At 42.4% G+C, this 21,812-nt stretch overlaps 1 protein-coding gene across 1 annotated transcript in view; it reads right to left on the bottom strand.

The window, feature by feature from the left end:
• Positions 1-21,812, bottom strand: part of grk1b (G protein-coupled receptor kinase 1 b) — a 28,516-nt gene that overhangs the window by 2,575 nt on the left and 4,129 nt on the right. Inside the window, exons 3-6 of the mRNA XM_056457035.1 lie at positions 4,211-4,368; positions 4,036-4,119; positions 500-624; positions 144-345 (exon numbers count right to left, since the gene is read on the bottom strand). Of these exons, the coding sequence (XP_056313010.1) occupies positions 144-345; positions 500-624; positions 4,036-4,119; positions 4,211-4,368 (569 nt within the window). The remainder of the gene's footprint in view (positions 1-143; positions 346-499; positions 625-4,035; positions 4,120-4,210; positions 4,369-21,812) is intronic.

The raw sequence follows: 21,812 nt of genomic DNA, 5'->3' as shown, positions 1-21,812 counted from the left end.
AAAACTTTAAAGCTCAATATCTCAAAATCATTTAGAATGCAGATAGAACCTTATAATTCTAAGGTGAAGAAATAACATGGTACTTTTTCCGAAGTGGTTTGCAATGCATTTTCTTCCCTGACTATAACTCTGATGAGCCATACCAGCTTCTAATCTCCCCCAGTTGAGTTCTTTGAAGAAAGACTGATTCTTCAGCTCAGCACACTCATTGTTTTTGAAGCCAAGTCTCTTCTCTGGATCTTTCTCCATGAGTCCTTCACAGAGGTCTTTGAGCTCCTGACTGAAAGTTGGGGGGTATGAGACAGGGTCATTCAGAATGCGGCGAGTCACTTCATTGTTGTCCACCTTTGAAACAGCAAACAAGCAGAGGTAAAGATGAGTAAGTTTGCCTTAAATTGCTCTTATTTAAAATGATTTACCTTTGTCAATACAATACAATACAATATCAGTGTGAAGACCCCTTAACAGAAAGCTAAAGTATTTGCCTTAATATGCAAACCTGCTCTCCGCGACACCTGAACGGTCCCTTGGCAGCAACCATCTCATACAGTGTGACCCCAAGCGTGAAGTAGTCTACAGTGTAGTCGTACTCTTTCTTCTGTAGAAGTTCTGGAGCCATGAAACCTAATAAGACATACAGCATGTTCTGCTTATTTTTATGCACGTCAAACTTTGCTTATCACTTTATACAATACAGACTATATTAAAGCAGCTTTAAATAAGCAGTCAAAATAATAGAATTAATTATTAGTGTCCGTGAAAATTCTAAGTAAATAGCATTTTGCAATACAGGCAAATAAATAAATAACACAATAACAACTAACAAATAACAAATAAATGATGAATACATTTTGCTTTGTTTTTCACTTGATTATTTTTCAAGAACATGAATAATGAGTGGTTTGTATGAAAAGTGTTTTAATTAACAGCTCAAACGAAACAGCTAATTTAATCCTAATATAAATGATTTATTTGCACAAGGTACAGAAAGTGTGAAATAAGATTTCAAACGAGTGAAAAAATGACTAGTAATATGCAGGTTCTTAGACCTAAACAAATATTATGAATTATTAATTAAATTAATCCTAAATGTTTCCTATGTAACAAGTCAGATTGTTTGAGTTTTGTTTGGGGTTTTTGCTGTTCTTTTTCTTTTCTATAGTATAGGCTACCAGCTCAAGATGCACCTATTCTTAATTGGGTGACTGGGTATTTTGAAATCTGCCCTTGCATAAACCCAGGTAGCTTTTTGTTGGGATTGCTCCATTTATTATTTAGGGACTGATCTCTGGTGGTGCAGAGGCCCTATAGGAATTGCTCCTTTTATTATTATTACTATTATTATTATTGTTATTATGAAACTGTTTTTCTGATATTTTAAATATTGTTTGCATGCAACAGGTGAATCTTTGAAATTTTTTACTTGTATTTTGAGGCACCTAAATTGCTCAGAATGTCACGAAATTACACACACACACACCCCGAGGCAAAAGATCATACATGGGTGGGGTTGGGGGGGGGGGGGGCGCTCTAGCACCACCCTTTGTCTAAAATATTGGGGTAATTTCAACTACAGTAACTAGTCACAAAACTCATGTAAACTTGTAATTCCCACCAAATAATGTCAGCATGATACAAAAACATTTGGTATTTCAAAATTGTCAAAATATTTGAGAGGGGTCCAGATGCAGACTTGTTGCAGTTGCAATCAGAGTTGCATCCAATGCTTTTTAATGCACTCACCTAACCCCAACCCTAACCCTACCCTTCACAGTGACGTCGCTACCTCCATTGAGTGAATTATTCATCTTTGAAATATGCAATCTCAGTTTGCATCATCAGAGCTGCATCCAGATATCTAGAGATATTTTGGATATCTTGAAAGGTTTCACCCATAGTATGGGATTAAAAAAAGAGGAAAGATTACAGAGTAAGGTTGCGATACTTAGGTTCTCTACAAGATGGGGTCATAGGATAAGAAATCTTTTCAAAAATCAGTGTTAAAACAGTTGTCCTGATTTGTGTTTTTTTATTGTACTATAGTAATACATCATAGTATAGTACAGTATTTAAAAATGGTTTAATCATATTTCTATTCATCAAAGTTTAATGTATCACAGCTTCCACAAAAAAATAAAAAAATACATCATTTAAAAACTAACCATTAATAATGATTGAAACTAAAAACAGAGCATCATAATACAGAAGCAAATTATAATATTAAAGTTATTTTTAAAGGATTATGGAAAAGATAAGACTGGATTCATGATGCTGAAAATTTAAATTTTAAATAGTTTAAATAGTTTAATATTGTTATTCAAATTTGTAGTATTATCACATTTATTTGTTTATAATATAGTCATGTCAGTCATGTTATAATATATTCATTATCTTAAATTACCAAATTATTTTGGATATATTCAAACTAATTTTATGAGAACAACTTTTTTTTAGATTAAGTACCTCAGACAAACACAGAGCAATCAGATACTGTAGTGCATTTTGTAGTGCAATTGTGTCCATAAATAAAACTTGTATCAAAGCTACAGTTTGTCAGTGGTGGATCCTCAGAGCATGGTTGAATGATTTTTTGCTAAGCAACGACACACTCTATGTGAGTGCAAGCCCAAAAGCATGTTTAAATTGGTTGAAAAGTGGTGCAACTTTCATTTTCCATGCAATTTTAGAAAGTAAGGCCTTTGTTTCACACAGAATTTATTTTCACATCTTTCTTGAACTACTCAAAATGTATCTTGTGACCGCTCATTTACAGCACAAGGCAAATCAATGCTGCTTGCATTTTTCAATACCGAACCTTTTCAATACTGTGGACTTTTCAATACTTTTCAATACTTTCCAAAGTGTGGACTTTGGGGGTTTTGGGGGTAAAGAAAGAGGCAAAATAGCTTGTAAACTTTGCTCTGCCTCTTTTCCTGCTTTGTGCTTTCCTGCTCTGCTCCTCTCCTGATCTGAAGTCTATCTTCTCTGGCTCTACTGCTCTCAGGCTTTTTTTGAGGCCTACTTACTCTCTTTGGCTCTCCCTTCCACTGTCTCTCCTTCTACATCTCGTAACTTTATTTTTACATTTAAAGCTGGTTACAATTATTATCATATGTTTTCATCATTTCATATTTTATCATTTTAGACAGTTATTTGTAATTAATTTAGTTGTAACCATAGAAAGTTATTGTCATTAAATCATTTCATTATTAAGTATTTGTGAATTACTGTTGATTTAACATCAACACTTAATTGCTCCATATTGCAATACAATACAATCACATAATAGCAATGCTCTCCCACATTTTTAGCTATTAATGCTGCCCTTATTTCCGTTTTTGGTATAAGATTGCAGAAGGATGGTTTGACTAGAATGTACAGTTTTTTTATCATCATACTGATTACTTTTTAGTCATTCGGCAAAACTACAGTTCGAACCGCTGTGGTTAAAACCCATTCTTAAAATACTATTAAATTATTCCTTAGAATACTATACTATATGATGTGCTATACTATAGAATATTATAACAAATAGCATCTTAAATAATTTGATAAAGTTCATTTGCATGCAAACATTTAATTTAGCACAGTTGCAAAGTGCTGAAACAGTTTGAAAAAACACCTGTAAAGTGCTTGAAAAGTCCTTAAATTTGACTTTGGAAAAGATATAAGAACCCTGCACATCACAACGTGTAGTTACATTTTTTGAGAGGTGCGCATCAGCCACGGCAAGGGGCATGCCACTGCTCGAAGGCTGCACCAGACCATACGCATGCACTCGACACAATAAAACATTTTTAGATGCACATTGTGCTAATACTTTAAAAAAACACTCACAAAGAACCAAGAAAACCCTACCAATTACAACTTCCCTATATTAGCAATGCTCTGGTGTTTGTTGGTCCGATGCCGATTTGACATGCTGAATTAGTCCAACACAATCCAACATGAATGCGACAAGGGGCAACATGTGGAACACACTAAACTAATTAGCCAGACCGGCCCTTAGAGTATAAGAACTGAAAGTTTTCTGACCTGGAGTCCCTGCATATCCCTGTGTTTTGTCTTTTCCTGGTGGTAATTCAACAGCCAAACCCAGATCAGACAGACGCACATGTCCTAAAGCAAAGGAAAAAAAAAACATTCCGTAAGGATAGAGTAAGATATGAGAAATTATCAGTTAGTAAATTTGCATCACTGTGTTTCTCACCTGCATCATCCAGGAGTACATTCTCTGGCTTGAGGTCTCTATACACAATCCTGTGCTGGTGCAAATGCTCAAGCCCACAAATTATCTGAGCTGTGTAATAACAAGCTCTAATTTCATTAAAGCCTGGATTCTTCTCATCCACATTATACATATGGAATCTATAGCACAGAGAAAGAGTAAATGGTGGAGTTAAAGAATTTGGACAAACATAAGTAGCGAGCATTAGTACATCTGTAAAATTGTGTTTTTATATATAAAAATACATTACAACATCTCAATATATACTCTCCATGTTAATCACAGGATAGTGAATTCAAGACTAGATTGTTATAATGCATACTGGTGTTTCTTCTTGTTGTTTTTGATTTAATCAATTCTCTCTTTCATTCATTCAAAGGTGCATACCCTTTCCTTCTGTCATGAAGTGTGAAGAGAATGGATCTTGTTTCTTACAAAATTGCTATTTATGGTTTAATAACTGTCAATCCTAATAAATTTCATAATTTCATTGATTAATGTGTCCAAAAATCGGATCGTCATCACCCTGGTCTTTGACCATTGTTCAATCCACAGTACTCCTCCAGCAGGTGTGCTGAGCCCAGCCGGGTACTGTAGGAAATAAACTAGTCACCAAGTATTTGTGAGCCCCAACCCTAGGCTTGGTTCAAAGGTGAGGCCCTGATTGCACCATTCCAGGCAACATCACAGACCTTAATTTTCTTGTACTCATAAGGGGTTTCTGAACCGATCTTAGGTTTGTTTACACTAATACGTTTTAGTTTTAAAATGCATAAATTTTGCTACGGTTACGTCTTTGGCCCACACTACCTCGAAGTATTCGAGCTCCAAAAACATCGTTTTGGTAATGCTGAAGAGACAGTTTTCATTTTAAAATGCTGCTGCTCCGTGTCAGTGTGGATGGGGGAAAACTGAGACGTCTGAAAACAAAGTTGTGGCTGTTAACATTCGCAAACATCTCATTGGGTTTTTTTCTTAATATTAAGTACACAAAGTCTTGCATCCTTTCCTTGTAAGTTCAGACTTCGCAAGTTTGATATTGGCAACACTGATATTTTGTCCATCTTTTATATATGATGCTACTTATATGATGTTAAATTTATATAAGCATGTGACTTAATGTGAATTATTTAATTCCTAAGACTTTTTATTATTCTTTAAGATATTCTTTTTTTTTTTACCAGATTCTGATATAACAGACATACCAGTTTCTGAAGTTTTTGACACATCTGTGTAAATTTGAAGAATAAAACACCTTTTCTACAATTTTTTTTTTTTTTTACAAATGATTTTAAATTAATTTGATTGCTTATTTACTTATTTTCTCATCTAACGTCAATTCAACTTCTGGTTATTCTATTAACCAATGTGCTATCTGTGGTCTCATAATTATAGGTGCAAACTGCTTTAAAGTGTCATGAACCCCCTTTCAGTAGGGTATTTTACAGATTTGGAAAAAGCTAGGCAAGGGGGTGTTTTTAGTTCTGTTGAGGTGGGCGTATCAAGTGTAGTAAAAGGAAAGGAATTGCATAAAAATTTAAGTTTTATTTAAAGACAGCTAATTTGCCCACATGCAGTGCAAGCACACACACACACACACAAACAAACCATAAGAGCAATGGTGTGCTGCCTCTCAGAATCCCCTGGATCACACAGTGATCGAACGCATGACAGTGCAGATCCACTGCTTTAAATAATAAACACATTAACTAAACCAAAAAAACTGTCAAAAAATGGTACGACGCACCCTCAGAGCTTTGTCACCCAAGAGGAACTCAGAATAGAGCCACTGCGCCTACACATTGCGAGAAGCCAGTTGAAGTAGCTTTTTTTTTCTAGATTGCTTTTGAAAACACTATCGGTTGGGTTTAGGGAAGGGGCTGGATGGGTCAGTTGGTCTGTCTGATTGGCTGCAATGCATATTGTGGCCCCTGGTTGATTTATGCAAGAAGAGAACATGCAAATGGCAAAGGTTACAGGTTACTCTGATAGTGTTCAGCTCTTTTGCATTGTAGTTCTGGCATAACCCATTTTCCTCTTCACAATACCCCATACATTTTTTAATGGGATTAAGGCCAGTCGAGTGTGCTGGTGAAATATGGCCCGTTTCTACTGAGTGGTATGGTACTGTATAGTTCGGTACGCTTTTACGGCTGTTTCCACTGTCAAAAGGTACCAAAAAGTGAACCGTACCATACAACTTTTTGGGTACCCTTTCGGTAGGGTGCCTAGCACAACAAAAGGGTACCAAAAGTTGGAGCCAGACACGCAGCTGAACGCTATTGGTTTACAGAGATAAATCACTAGCTCATTGTCATGATTACCAGCGATCTCTAACCACCAGAGGTCGCTCGTAAGCACTCACTTTCACATGGACTACATCTTATAGACTACATATTCAGCCATGCCACACACACACACCTGCTCCAAGTCTCCACTGATTGGACTCCCACAGCTGATGCTGCTTCTGGACTGATTTCCACACTACTTAAGCAGCACACGCAGTCATTCACATTGCCGAGTCTTGTTTTCTGTATAGTGACAATTCAACGCGGTTTTCCTTGTTTTGTTTTCCCGTGTTTTGACCTCGCCTTGTTTATCCAGTTCTCCATGTCTGCCGCCTGCCTTCCGACCTCTCGCCTGTTATAGTGACTACGATTCTGGATTGCCTTTATACATCTGTTTGTACCTGTGTTGACCTTTGCTTACCTGACTACCGAATAAACCTGCACTTGGATCCTAACTTCAGTTGTCTCTGTCACTCCCTGTGTTACACTCATGCACAAGCTAGGAGAATGAAACAAAGAAAACCCTATTTTTAAATAAAGAGCCGAGCTATTACACCATAATAATATATACATATAATAACGAGCCATGGTTGACCTGAGCTTAAACAAACCTTGTCATTGTCTTGATAAACAGATATTTACAGATAACATCTATATTTGAAAATAACAAACTTCTTGAGCTGATGATAATAACAACATGCATGTGATTATTGAAGTGCTTCTGAAATCTGATCCTTTCAGAATCCGACAACGTGAGAGTAAATTGAGTAGCCAGAAAAAACAAAGGAGCAAATGATTGTTTCAGCAACCTAAAACATGAACAACCTGCCATGTTTAACTATTATCATCACCTTTTGGACTATTATGAACTGGGAATGATGGATTTACTTTCTAACAAGAGGTCACATGTGCTGGTGAAGATTAAATATACAGATAAAAGGTTTGCATTGACTGTGGGTTATATGTTGCATGTTGTTTTTGAACCCAAATATGGACTAAATGTATGTTGTGTGTAGTTTTTCTGTAATTGGTAACACCCGAGACTGTTCGCCCAATCATTGATCTGCAGTTATAATCAAATATTTATACACAGGTATTTGTGTGTATAAAGCATCTGTTTTGTGAGAAGTGCTTCTTATATGATACATTATATGTACAACTTTACTTTGACATTTCCTTGACATCAACTGAAACTTTCCCCTTTACCATTGGTACCCTTTTGGCAGTGGAAATACAAACATGATAAAGGTAACCCGTACTGACCCATAGTCCTGTTGGAAAATGAAATCTGCATCTCCATAAAGCTGGTCAGTAGCAGTGCTCTAAGATGTCCTAGTATAGAGCTGCATTGACCTAACCATTACTGACTGTGGAAACTTTTCTCTGGACCTCAAGCAACATAGATTGTGTGCCTCTCCTCTCTTCCTTTAAACTCAGGGACCCTGATTTCCAAAAGAAAAGCAAAGTTTACTTTCATCATAGACCATAACTTTAGACCACATCCGCAGCAGTCTAGTCTTTAACCCAGGCCAGACGCTTCTGACGCTGTCTGTTGTTCAAGAGTGACTTGCCACAAGAAATGCGACACCTGAAACCCATGTCTTGCGTACATCTCTGTGTAGTGGTTCTTGACTGACTCCACTAACGCCAGCTGCAGTACACTCTTTATAAATCTCTCCTATATTTTTAAATGTCTTTTGTTTCACAATTCTCTAATAGGTGTGATTACCCCTATTGCTTGTACACTTTTCTACCACATCTTTTCTTTCCCTTTGCCTCTATTAATATGCTTGGACAAAGATCTATGTGAACAGCCAGCCTCTTTTGTAATGACCTATTGTGTCTTTCCCGCTTTGTACAAGGTTTCAACGGTCATCTTTGGAATCAGCCGTCTTTCCCATGATTGTGTAGCCTACGGAACTAGACTGACAGACAATTAAAAGGCCTTTGCAGGTGTTTTGAGTTAATTGGCCAATTTGATTGTGGCACCAGGTGTCTTGATTACTAAACCTTTTCACATATTCAAATTTTCTAAGGTAATGAATTTAATGTTTTCATTTGTTGTCATCAAAATCATCAATATTAAAAGAAATAAACACTTGATATTAAATCGCAATGAGATTTCTCATCAAGGTAAAACTTTTTCTTGTGAGTTGTAATGTTATGATGAAGCGTGAGGGTGAAATTAGCATGAAAGATTAGAGGCAGGATTGGATTTGAACCACACACCAAGTGCTTTGCACACACCTGGGAACCCAGGCTGCCTCTGTGTTGCACGTCACTCATTTGTTTGTGACATAACCGTTTTTTTTTTTTTCGTCCAACAGAGGCTCCAACTGCATCCACACACATTAACCACGCTTCATAACCATGCGATAGAATAGCACTTTTGATATGCTGAAAGTCACACACACACACACACACACACACACTGTTAACTCCTCGAGACTCATCAAATCATCATCACAAAACACGCATTTATGCTGTCTGTGAAAAAACATAAGTTCTCTTTTCATTCAGCAAATTATATTAAATTACATTAAAACAACTCTCTCCTATCAGTCCTTACTTCATGTCGCATCCAGTACCTAAATGTTGCTGAATGAAAGAGAAACTGCTGAAAAATTAGCTAGTTTCCAGTCAAACCAGTCAGTAGAGTTTATAGCTAAATATTTTGCGGTGTTTGCAGGAAAATAGAAATAAAATACCATTCATTTCAATAAAAAAAACCCTAAATTGTTTTTCAGTTTGTGATTTTTTTTTTCAGTTGCATAAAAATGTATTTTCCATTCATATATTAGCAAATATTTTGCTAATATTTAAAATAATATATCAAAGACAAGGGGTGGCGCAGTGGGTAGCACAATCGCCTCTTTGCAAGAAGGTCGCTGGTTCAAGCACCGGCTGGGTCAGTTGGCGTTTCTGTGTGGAGTTTGCATGTTCTCCCCGTATTTGCGGGGGTTTCTTCCAGGTGCTCCGTAGGGCTGGGCTATACTGCAAATTTTGTTATCGATCCGATACCAATTAAATACAGGGCCAGTATCGCCGATATCGAGACGGATACTGATGCTTTTACTTTAAAAAGCAGGCACTTAAACCTAAATGTACTTTTCTGTAGGGAAGAACAGTGTGTGATCATTTATGAGTTGAATGGTCTCAAAGCAGCTATAATCAAATGTATTTGTTAAAACCTAGGACAAATTTTAAACACTTTTAAGCCAAATAAAAACATTTGTATTATTGTAATGATTTGGATTTGCAAACACAAACTTATTACTAGAGACCGATGAATTTAACTTTAACTTTCTTCAGTCTGGGGTTTTTGTTCAGAAACAATAATATAATTATAACAAAACCATTTCTCTTTAAGCACTTCTTCAATGTCTTTAAACAAATAAATATAAAACAAATATGCATTTCAAATACATTTTTAATAAACAAAGACCACAAAATTATTACTAGCTTACAAATGTTTTAAAACTTTTTTCAGTTTTTGTTCACTGTTTTGTTCAAAATAACAAAATAAAGTGTTCTGCTTTCATTAGACACTAAACATTGCTTTATTCTTAAACAAAGTGCAAACAGTTGCTTGTATATAATGAGGGATATTCTGACATTTTCATATTTTTAGTTTATGGTGTACAGTGGTGGCCAGAATTGTTAAAACACCTGTTTTATCACCAGCTAAAAAAAATTTAAGTGTTTTTAAATGTTTTTTTTTATTATTATTTCCTACTAACACACTACCTAAAAGCTACCTTTCTTGCCATTTTGGCCACCACTGTATATTTTTAAATTCCAAAATAATTCATATAAATATCAGGTATATATGCTGACTATATAGGCTTTATTTAATCAGCCTGATAATGAAAGTAACAAGTTCAACTATGATCAAGTCGTTTTTTGTTTTTTTGTTTTTTTTGTTTTTTTTCAAATTGACATTCACTAATACTGAATGTCCAATACAACTCAAATATTAACTTCACCACTGTAGCTAGCTACCTTGATATTCATTGCCTCTCCGAAACAATTCGGCCAGTGACCTCTGTCTCAGGGCTAGCACTGCTGGGGCTCTGTCTGGATGATTTGCCTCCTCTTCTCTCCTGTTTTATGCAGCTTGGCATTTTCTTTTTTCTGTTGTTTTCTTGTGTTTGTGTAGACTTGTAGTGTTGCCACAGTATCGAAAAGACTTTCTACAAGCATCGCAGTTTGCAATATTTTCGTTTACTGCAGTAAAATAACTCCAAATAGCGCTCCTTTTTTTTCCGTCATCTCAGAACAGCCAAAAGTGCTTGCTCTTTGGCGCTGCTGAGTCACGCGATGAAAGGACAACTAATAACAGCAGAGCAAGAAGGAGCAACTGTGCATATGAGATATAAAAGGAGCGGGCTGTTTAGAGGCGTGTCCGCTCTTTTAGGAAACAGGGGCAATTTACCTTAGCGTAAATTAGATGAAATTTAAATAAAAGTATCGATCTCGGGAGGCTACTATCGATTCGATATCAATACCAACGTTGGTATCGATACTATCCATATTAGGATCGATCCGCCCCCCCAACTATCCCCCACCCCGCCTTATGCTACGGTTTACCCCACAGTCAAAAGACATGTGATACAGCTGAATTGGGTAAGCTAAATTGTCCGTAGTGTATGTGTGTGAATAAGTGTGTGGATGTTTCCCAGTAATAGGTTGCAGTTGGAAGGACATCCGCTGCGTAAAACATTTGCTGGATAAGTTGGGGGTTCATTCCACTGTGGGAATCCCAGATTAATAAAGGGACTAAGCCAAAAAGAAAATGAATGAATGAATACACAAAGATAGGGAGGTGGAGAAAGACAGTGAAATCCTAAACAGCAGCTGAAATCTCTCAATAGTTATTCAGCAACCCACTGCCCTTTGTCATTTTAATTTAGTATTTGCTGCTTCAGTCCAACATCTACATTACCAGAATGATGAAAATGAAACCAGGGTGGACATTTCAGCAAGGCAATGACCCAAAACACATTCAAGGAAACTCTCAAATGGTGTCAGAGAAAGAAAATGAAGCTGTAGAATGGCCCAGCCTATCACCTGACTTGAATCCTATAGAGAATACATTCATTTTCCATATTAGAGGTCTTTAACGGTCAGAATCTTTAAGTTGCCATCACCATACATTTCAATAGTTCAGTATTTTCTCCTTGTGTCATTATGCATAAGCTAGAGTCACCACAGCCGCACGGTGTCGGTAAATGCGCGTGTAGGTACGTGTGTGTACTGAAAACTTTGTAACGGCATTTCTGTGACTCATTGTTTCAGAAAAGCATGAATTAACTCCGCCAAAATTACAAAAAAATTAAACTTTTTTGGTGTTTTTTTATTGATGATCTTTATTTCAGCTTCACCTGTGTCTGTTTCTGTCACTGATGGCACTGCTTTTGTCACATTTATGGCACAGACTACAAAAACAGCTACACTGTCCTCAGACTCTAAAATGGTTATATTCTGCATTGTATAATAAATAATCTGATGGGTATTTTGAACTGAAACTTTATGGGCACATTCTGGAGACATTAAAGACTTATCTTTCATCTTGTATAAGGGGAAAATAGGAGCCCTTTAGGAAAGTGTTCAATTGGCATGCTGTCAGCAGGAAGGTCCTCCTGAGCTGTTGCCCAGGAATTCTCTGCAGACCAAGTGTAACCACACCAGACCAGGATCTCCACATTCAGCATCTTAACCGACAAGATCCTCTTAGACCAGCCACCTGAACAGCTACTGCTACAATCGTTTTGTGTAACCACTGAATTTCTGCACAAACAGCTCAGGGACCTGACTGCAGTTTGTAGTCCCTTGTGTGGGAATTAAATTCAAATTGGAGAGATGTTGACAAAGTTTTTTACTGTACAGGGCAGATGGCAAATGGCATGTATGATGTGTTGGTGAGGGGTTTGCTGTTGTCAATGATGTGAATCGGGTGGGCCATGATGTCAGTGCTATTATGGTATGGGTAGGCGTGTGTTATGGACAATGTACACAGCTGCATGTTATTGATAGCGTTTTGAATGGATTCATCCACAAACATCACCACATGTTCATAATGCATGATCCCATGTTGCAAGGATCTGTCCACAATTCCTGAAAGCTGAAAACATCCCAGTTATTGCATGGCCAGCATTATCTCTGGACATGAACATATTTCGTATGTTCTGGATTGTCACACATGATAGACAGAGTGTTCCAGTTCCTGCCAGTATCTAAAAACTTTTATAATGTATATAATATATGTGTTTATATGTATGTAATGTAAAGATGTCTAAAACTCTCCATAATATCAGACCCGGCAGTACAATGGTGCAGTGGGTAGCACAATCGCCTCACAGCAAAAGGGTCGCTGCTTCGAGCCCTGGCTGGGTCAGTTGGCATTTCAGAGTGGAGTTTGCATGTTCTCCCCGTGTTCGCGTGGGTTTCCTCTGGGTGCTCTGGTTTCCCCCACAAGTCCAAAAACATGTAGTATAGGTGAATTGGGTGAGCTAAATTGTCTGTAGTGTATGTGTGAATGAGTGTGTATGGATGTTTCCCAGTGATGGGTTGCAGCTGGAAGGGCATCAACTGTGTAAGACATATGCTGGAAGTTTTCAATATGGTGTATCCTGTGGATTTATATTCATGTTTGGTATCATTTTAAATGTCTTTGTGTGATTGCAATTTCCCTTGTATCTGTTGATCTGGGTTTGGGCTTTGATAAGATCTCTGCCAGATGTTCCAGTTCAGCAAAAATGGTCTTCATATCAACTCATGACCAGACAAGGGTCTTTGTGAAGCTTTTATTGTATTGAATTTGTGATCATTTGTTGTAATTTGAAGGTTTAAGGGAAAGGTGCAAAAGTGTCTGATGGATCCAGTAGCCAGAATACCCCGTTGCAGCGTGTGAGTCTCTGAGCTCTGCATCAAGACTTATTTGCTGCGACATACTTCTACATGGTAAGGTATTAGGTATCTTTAACTCTTAGATTTTGCTTTGAGTAATTTATGTTGAGCATTTCTGAATTGGTTCATTTTGTTTAATTATGTAAATTAGCATGGGAAATCTTTACCTGACAAATAAAATGTCATATTTGGTATATTTTATGTTCTACTAAAATCATTTATATCTAGTAAATTGTTTAGGCTGATGTTTCTCCAACCTACAACCAGGATTGCTCATGCATTCAGGCTCAATGGATGGAGCATAGGCACATCATTAGAGACCTGTTGATTTCTAACAATCACTGACTTAGTGTGATATAATATAGTGGCTAAATCAAAAAAATTTTTATGCATTTCTTCGAATTTCTTTATGTATGAGCAAGCATGGGCCTAATGTTACTTGAAGGAAATTAGTTTACAGTTATATCTTCTATCTAAGAACCAGAACTGGCTAGGTTTTGTTAATAAGCTGATGTAACTGGCCAGCATACTGACTCTAAGACAGATTAAATGAAAAGAAAAGAAATGAAACAGAGATGTTTAAAATATAGTCAAATATCTAAAAATCATTTCTCAATTATGAATGTGATCAGTTCCTTATCAGGAACACATTTGAAATTTAATGATCACCTGAAATTGGAGTCAGATTAAATTTGGAGCTGGAAACAAATTAAAATAAATTCTGACAAATAAAATATTTTTTCAGATGTGCTAGAAAAGGCTTACATGCATTTAACCTTTACCCATGTTGTTAGTTTTGACATTGGGCTAATAGATGGACCATTACATAAATACAGATATTTCACACAAGCACACAGAATGCTGTAAGACATGACCAGCAGGTGGCAGTTCCCCTTCGGATGGGGAACTCCAATGCTATGTGGAAACTTCCACTATGGGGATTTCGTCAGAATCCAATCATCTGAAAGAGTATAAAAACGGGCCAATGAAATGCCAATGAGTTGGCAGCGTCAGCGTGCACAGCTGGCGTCAATGACAATCAGTCATGCTATAAAGACGCAGCCAGTGCCATGCTCGACATCCTTTCGATTTCAGAGCCTTTCAAGAAGCTTCTGAGAGAGTCTTTGAGGGTATCTCCAACCTGTGTCTACAGAGAGAGATCGAGAAGCAGCTTCTCCTGGTCCAGAGCGCGTATAACCAGTGGCAGATGGTCGAGCTGGGTATTTCTACCTTGCCTGGCGTCCTTTGGGTCCGGTCCTCCAAGAGCGGTTTGTATATAGGAAAAAAGCTTTCCTAAAAGAGCAACACGGTCGTGCAGCGCGTCTTTTTCAAGACGTCACTCCGACCGTGCGTTTCTGGATGCGGTGGTTTCCTATCCCCGGATGATGGGCACGAGCACAGCGTTTCATGTCTGGGGGTCCAGCATGTTAATGCGGTGCTCGCGGGCAGTGCATGCCATCACTGATGTCATGTCTGTTGCGCAGTTAAGATCGCGGCTCGCTCTTGCAAAAGAGCCACCCACCCCAGTTGTCCCCCGCACTGCGGTTGGCACTCGGGCAGATCTGAGGGTTTCAGTGAGAGTAAATCTGCCGCCCCCGGGCCGCAGACCTCTCGCTCCTCCACGCGCTCCATCCAAGCTTCAGGTGAGAAGAAGCGCTCCGTCCTTGGATGGTCGCTCTCACCTGATGACACCGGGGGTCAGATGTCCATCGCTGCATCGGAGGATGGGCTGTCATTGTCTGATAAGGGATGCGAGCCCGCTCGCTTCCTCCCTCCGGGGTGGAGAGCGCGGCGTTAGCATCTAAAAAGCAGACGTGATGGCCGTGCTTTCTCGGGCTGCTTCGGCCGTGGGTCTGGTGATGGTTTATCCCCCAGCCCCGCGGCTGGACCGACTAGATGGGTGTATGTGGAGGATATAAGGAGGCAAGACCTTCAAAGCCTCCCGTCCCCTTCTTCCCGGAAGTGCACAGTAAACTCACGCTGTCCTGAGGGCACTTTTTTCTGCCCGATCTGCGTGCGCTTCCATCCTCACCATCCTTGGAGGTTGGGCTGTCAAGGTCTGACGAGGATTCGAACCCGCTCGCTCCCTCCGGGACTTTGAGCGCGGCGTCGAATCCAGAAGCAGACTCTGCGGCTGTGCTTCCCCAGGCTGCTTCGAGGGCCGATTAGAGGGGTGTGATGTGGAGGATGAAGGCGAGACCTTCTAAGCCTCCCCAGGCGCTGGCCCGGCTGCGCGAGGATGGTTCTGACCCAGGATTGAGCATGCGCTCCGCACTGCAACCGACTATGCTCTTACAAAAAAAAAAAAAAAAAAGTCGGCTGTGTGTGCCCTGGGAAGGACGATGATCACATCCGTGATCCAGGAATGCCACCTCAGGCTAAACCTGGTGATGTGCGTGACGTTGACAAAGTTCGCTTTCTTAACTCACCCATATCCCAGGCTGGCCTGTTCGGCGACACTGGCAGTGAATTCGCCCAGGAATTCACGCCGGTAATAGAGCAGTCGGAGGCGATGGGCGAGGTCTCTATCGGCGGGATTGTATGACCGCTCCCCCCCCGCCGAGCCATCCACATCCGCTGCTTTTTCGCCGAGGACGCCCGCCCGCAGCTTTGCTTCGCCGCCCCGCCTGCGCCTCCGGCCACACGGCTGCGCCGAGCATCGCGCAGGCAACCAGCGTCCCCCGCCCAGGGCGCCGCTAAGTTCGGTAAAACGGACCGCGAAGCGTCCCTGAGGCGGGCCATCTGGGGAGGAGGGAATTTGCTCTTTTCCCGCTGGAGGGCGGGGCACGTTATTTAAGGGCGTAAAAAAAAAAAAAAAAAAAAAAAGGCCATCAAAATCCTCAGTGAAAGAGCACTTTTCCCCTCCTCCGGATGTGACAGCCCGAACACTGCCAGTCTGGGACGCTATGCCTTCCAGCTCGCAGGATCGGTGCATTTCGCCAATGGCTCATGGAGCGCGAGAGAACGGTCTCCTTTCTCTCCACTCCCAGCCCCTCTCCTGGAGTTTGAGTGCGAGACGAGAACCTCTCCTCTCCTGCTCTCCTGTGGGACCCCAGCGCTCCCCGGATGAGCCCACTCACTCCACGCTGCCCCGCCGCTGGCACGTCAGCGATCGTGCGGGTGGGACTATTTGCGGGGGCTCTGCCTGCCTGGTTAGCGCGGGCCAGCCCATCGCAATGGCTCATCCATACGACCAGACTCGGCTATGCGATTCAGTTCGTGAAACGGCCTCCCAGGTTCACGGGCGACCAGGGTCAGTCCTGCGTCCGCCCCTGTCTTGCGAGAGGAGATTGCTGTCCTCCTGGCGAAGGATGCAATCGAGCCGGCCCTCCAGCCGAGATGGAGCGCGGGTTTTACAACCCGCACTTCATCGTGCCCAAAAAAAAAAAAAAAAGCGGTGGGCTATGGCCAATCCTATATCTGCACATTTTAAACCGCTGCCTCCATTTAACCATTTTAAAACTGGCTGCGCTCCGGAATGCTTACGCAGATGCGCATCACGCGATGCGTTCGTCCTCAGGATTGGTTTGCAGCAATAGATCTGAAGGACGCGTATTTTCATATCTCCACACTTCCACGCCACCGGCAGTTTCTGCGGTTTGCGTTTGAAGGTCGAGCGTGGCAATACAAGGTCCTCCCCTTCGGGCTCTCTCTGTCTCCGCGAGCTTGGTGAAAACTCGGGCCCCTTCGGCTCGCCGGCATCCGCACGCTCAATTATTTCGATGACTAGCTGATTTTTAGCCCACTCTCGGGAGCAATTGATTATGCACAGAGACAAGGTGCTCCGGCACCTCCGCCCGTTGGGGTTTCAGGTCAACCGAGAAAAGAGCAAGCTCACCCCCGTGCAGAGCATCTCCTTTTTCGGGTTGGAGCAGGACTCGATCACTATGGAGGCGCGCCTCTCACGAGAGCGCGCCGAGGTAATGCTGAACTGTCTGAGAGAGTTCGACAGGAAAAAAAGTGGTCCCCCTGAAATTATTTCAGAGGCTCCTGGGGCATATGGCATCCGCAGCCGCGGCCACGCCGCTCGGATTGCTCCATATGAGACCACTACAGCATTGGCTTCACGATCGGGTCCCCAGACGCGCATGGCACGCGGGCACACACCGAGTGACTGTCACTGCGCTGTGTCACCGCACCCGCACCCCCTGGAAAGGACCCCTCCTTCCTACGGGCCAGTGTGCCCCTAGGTCAGGCGTCCAGGCAGGCTGTCGTTTCGGCAGATGCCTCCAGTATGGGGTGGGGGGGCCGTGTGTAGCGGGCATGCTGCTGCGGACCTGTGGAGGGGAACCCAGCTGCATTGCCATATCAACTGCCTAGAGCTGTTGGCAGTGTTTCTCGCTCTGCGCCGCTTTTTACCGGTGCTGAGGGGGCAACACGTGCTGGTCAGGACGGACAGCACGGCCGCGGTAGCGTATTCCATCCGGATGGGGGGTATACGCTCCCGCTGCATGTCTCAGCTCGCTCGCCGTCTGCTCCTCTGGAGTCATACGCGGCTGAAGTGGCTGCTTGCTATTCACACCCCGGATGGGCTCAACCGTGCGGCCAACAGGCTCTCACGGCAGCTCCTTCCCCGGGAGAATGGCGACTCCACCCCGAGTCATGCGTAAGTATGCACTCCCCCCAGTGAGCCTACTCGCGCAGTTTCTGTGCAAGGTCAGGGAGGACGAGGGGCAGGTCTTGCTAGTTGCGCCCCTGGCCCAACCGGACCTGGATATCAGAACTCTCCCTCCTCGCGACGCCCCCCCCTGGCGAGTCCCTTTGAGAGAGGACCTACTCTCTCAGGGACAGGGCACCATCTGGCACCCTCGCTTAGTTCTGTGGAACCTCCACGTGGGGTCCATAAGACGCGATGAGGAAGACTTAGGTAACCTACCGGTGGCGGTGGTTAATACCATCACTCAGGCTAGTGCACCCTCTACGAGGCATGCCTACGCCCTGGAGTGGAGTCTATTCACTGAGTGGTGCGCTTCTCGCCGAGAAGACCCCCGATCTTGCCAGATCAGTGTTGTGCTTTCTTTCCTTCAGGACAGGTGGAGCGAAGGCTGTCGCGCTCCACACTGAGGGTTTACGTGGCCACCATCTCTGCTCATCATGATGCGTGGATGGCGGCACCGTGGGGAGGCATAACCTCATCATCCAGCTCCTCAGAGGTGCTAGGCGGATGTTTCCACCCCGCCCCCCTCTCATACCCTCTTGAGATCTCGCGGTAGTGCTACGAGCCTACGTGGGGATCCCTTCGAACCACTCGACTCAGTATCCTTGAGATTTCTGTCCTTGAAGACAGCTCTGCTGGTCGTGTTGGCATCGGTTAAGAGGGTTAGGTACCTGGAGGCATCGTGCCTAGAACTCGTGCCCCCGGCTATGTGCCCAAGGTTCCTACCACGCCATTTAAGAATCAGGTAGTAAGCCTGCAAGCGCTGCCCGCGGAGGAGGCAGACCCAGCCCTTTCATTGTTGCGTCCTGTTCGCGCTTTGCGAATATATGTGGACCACACTCAGAGCCTTAGATCCTCTGACCAGCTCTTTGTCCATTACAGTGGTCGGCAGATGGGAAGTGCCGTATCTAAACAGAGGTTGGCCCACTGGATAGTGGATGCCATCTCCCTCGCCTTTGGGCCAGGGTGAGCCGTGTCCCCCGGGGGTGAGAGCACACTCCACTACGGAGCATCGCATCCTCCTGGGCGTTAGCACGCGGTGCCTCTCTGACAGACATTTGTAGAGCTACGGGTTGGGTGACACCCAATACATTTGCAAGGTTACAATCTGCGAGTGGAGCCGGTTTCCTCAAGGGTATTAGGCAACCCTTGGTGATTGAGGAAACGATTCGGTTGAGGTGTCGAAACACGCTTGCTGCGCCACTCTCCCTAACCCGGAGATACGTGCGCTTTTTCAGCTTTGTCAGTTTAGTTCCCCATTTCTTTGGCGAACCCTGCAGAGTTCCTCCGAGGCCCCCAGCACCTGACTCAGCGGAGGAGTCAGGTGTTGGCCCGTTACGTTGTCGGCATGCCCGCTGGTCAGCCCGCGTTCTGGGTATAGGTGCCTGCTATGTGTGATCCCTGCTGGCGATCCCATACGTTCACTCAGCCACGGTATATTCCCCCCTTCTAGGGCAGGCTCGTGTCTTCCCTCCCTGCTAACCATCCTTATGCAAGGACTCCCCATCTCTGGGCTAGTCCATAGGTTGTCACCAGGTCTCCCCTCTGGGTAACAGGTGAGCTCCGCAGCGTCCTCCCTATCGGGACTGAACGCTTTCCCAACGTACTGTCGTATCAAAACCTATTTTACTGGGTTATTGCGACTCCCCGAAAAACATAACTGTTTCTGAACAGGTAAGTGAGGGCCAGGGGACACGTTGGAAGACTGTGTCTCGGGGCATTGTAGGTGCGCTCGCTCTACTGCGTGGCACACCCTTCGCCAGGGACGCAGTAAGGTTCTTTCGTTGTGGCGTTTTCCATAGATTTCCCCATAGTGGAAGTTTCCACATAGCATTGGAGTTCCCCATCCGAAGGGGAATGCTACGGTTACTAAAGTAACCCTTCGTTCCCCGAGGGGGGGAACGGAAATGCTATGTTCCTTCGCCACAACGATTGTCCTTTAGCTGTTGAGCGTGAAAGTTTCTTCAGCTAGAAAAGGATGTCGAGCATGGCACTGGCTGCGTCTTTATAGCATGACTGATTGTCATTGACGCCAGCTGTGCACGCTGACGCTGCCAACTCGTTGGCATTTCATTGGCCCGTTTTTATACTCTTTCAGATGATTGGTTTCTGACGAAATCCCCATAGTGGAAGTTTCCACATAGCATTTCCGTTCCCCCCCTCGGGGAACGAAGGGTTACTTTAGTAACTGTAGCGTTCTTCTCTGCCATAATACTACTAAAGAGTAAGTTTCTCAGTTTTTTTGTAATTTGTGTTTGCAAAATCGGTAAAGAATGGTCACAAAAAGAGGGTGTTTTTTCCCACGTGCGTGCTTCTTGAAAGCTTGATTCAGTAAACACCGAATGCTCAGTGCAGGCTTTTATACTCTCTAGTCTGACGTCACTGCTTAATTATATTAGATTGATTTCACATGTGCTTCAAGACGTGTATAAAAGAGGTGTTTCCCTAGCATTCTGGTTAGACGCAGTGTTGAAGTTCCCTAAATGGGGAACTATAGTTTAATCAACATTGCATTGTTGCCCTCTAGTGACCTCTACATATCAATCATGACAGTTTTAAAGATCAAAACTGTTTTTTGTACTGATGTAAATTTTGATTACTTGATGGTTGCAGTGCAATGCCTCTTAAGGAGAAAATTAAGAAAAATAAGTAGAGGAAGCGACAGCAGGCAGCCAAGGGTAGCAGCTCACTTTCTTCATGGATCAGGCCAGTTTGTGGCAGAGAAGAAGAAAGGGAAGAAAATAGTAACTCAGATTTAGAAAGAGAAGTGATAGATGATTTGAAAGAATTTTCTGGTGAACAAGATCAAGGAGCTACTGCAGGAGTTGCGAGAAGGAGATGCAAGAGAGGAAAGCCAGTATAGAACGGCTAGTATAGATCAGGAAAATGTGGTGACTGGAGCCACTGCAGAAGAATTTCAGCAAGAAGAATCATGAGAAGAAAGCCAGTTTGCCATTCGCAACACGAATAGAGATGGTTATTACCTGCTCTTCACACACAAAGTAGGCCTACCTGAAACTTTAAATTAGAAAAGGCTTAATAATACATTGGACAGATCTTCAACGCACTGATTTCTTCCCTTTGTGCTGCTGTTTTGGAAGTGTCCACAAATACCGGAGAGCCGCGTGCTGTCTCAGCACTTCATTCATGCACCGGCTGCGCAGATGCGACATGCGCCGTTCTGTATAATTATTCTCACAATAAGTTTCTGTTCTCTGATCCTTCCGACTGAGTTTATTCTTCTGAGGGGAATACTTTAAGTGCTGCGAATAGTTTGTATGAGCCTGGCTCATTGTGGTCAAAGAAGTTGATTGAATTAATAAAAGTGAAACTGATGGGCGCATATGGATTGTCATTAACAGAAAATGATTATATTAGCCTAATATAAGCTACTCTGAAACTGTGAATATATCAATGTCATTTTATTTATATTAAAATTTTATTTAACAGACCTGTTTGTCAGTTTGTGTGCTGAAGCATATAAGCTGATCTTGTTTTGATCTTCACCTCAAATATTCCTGTTTATTTTGTAGATAACTGACCAACAAAAACATACATTAAAATAACCAACAAATTATACCAAACCAAATTAGTTTAATAATTTTTTAGACATGCTTTCAGTTTCTCCATCTCACCTGCGGTGAGTTTAAGTGAGGGAATGTTTATTAAGTAAAACTGGCCTTAGACAGTTTAGTTTAGTCTGCTTCAAACCTGCAAAAATATCAGGCTT

The sequence above is a fragment of the Danio aesculapii genome, chromosome 5 (genome assembly GCF_903798145.1).
Source record: "Danio aesculapii chromosome 5, fDanAes4.1, whole genome shotgun sequence".
Lineage (NCBI taxonomy): Eukaryota > Metazoa > Chordata > Actinopteri > Cypriniformes > Danionidae > Danio > Danio aesculapii.
This window is presented reverse-complemented; position numbering and strand designations above follow the sequence as displayed.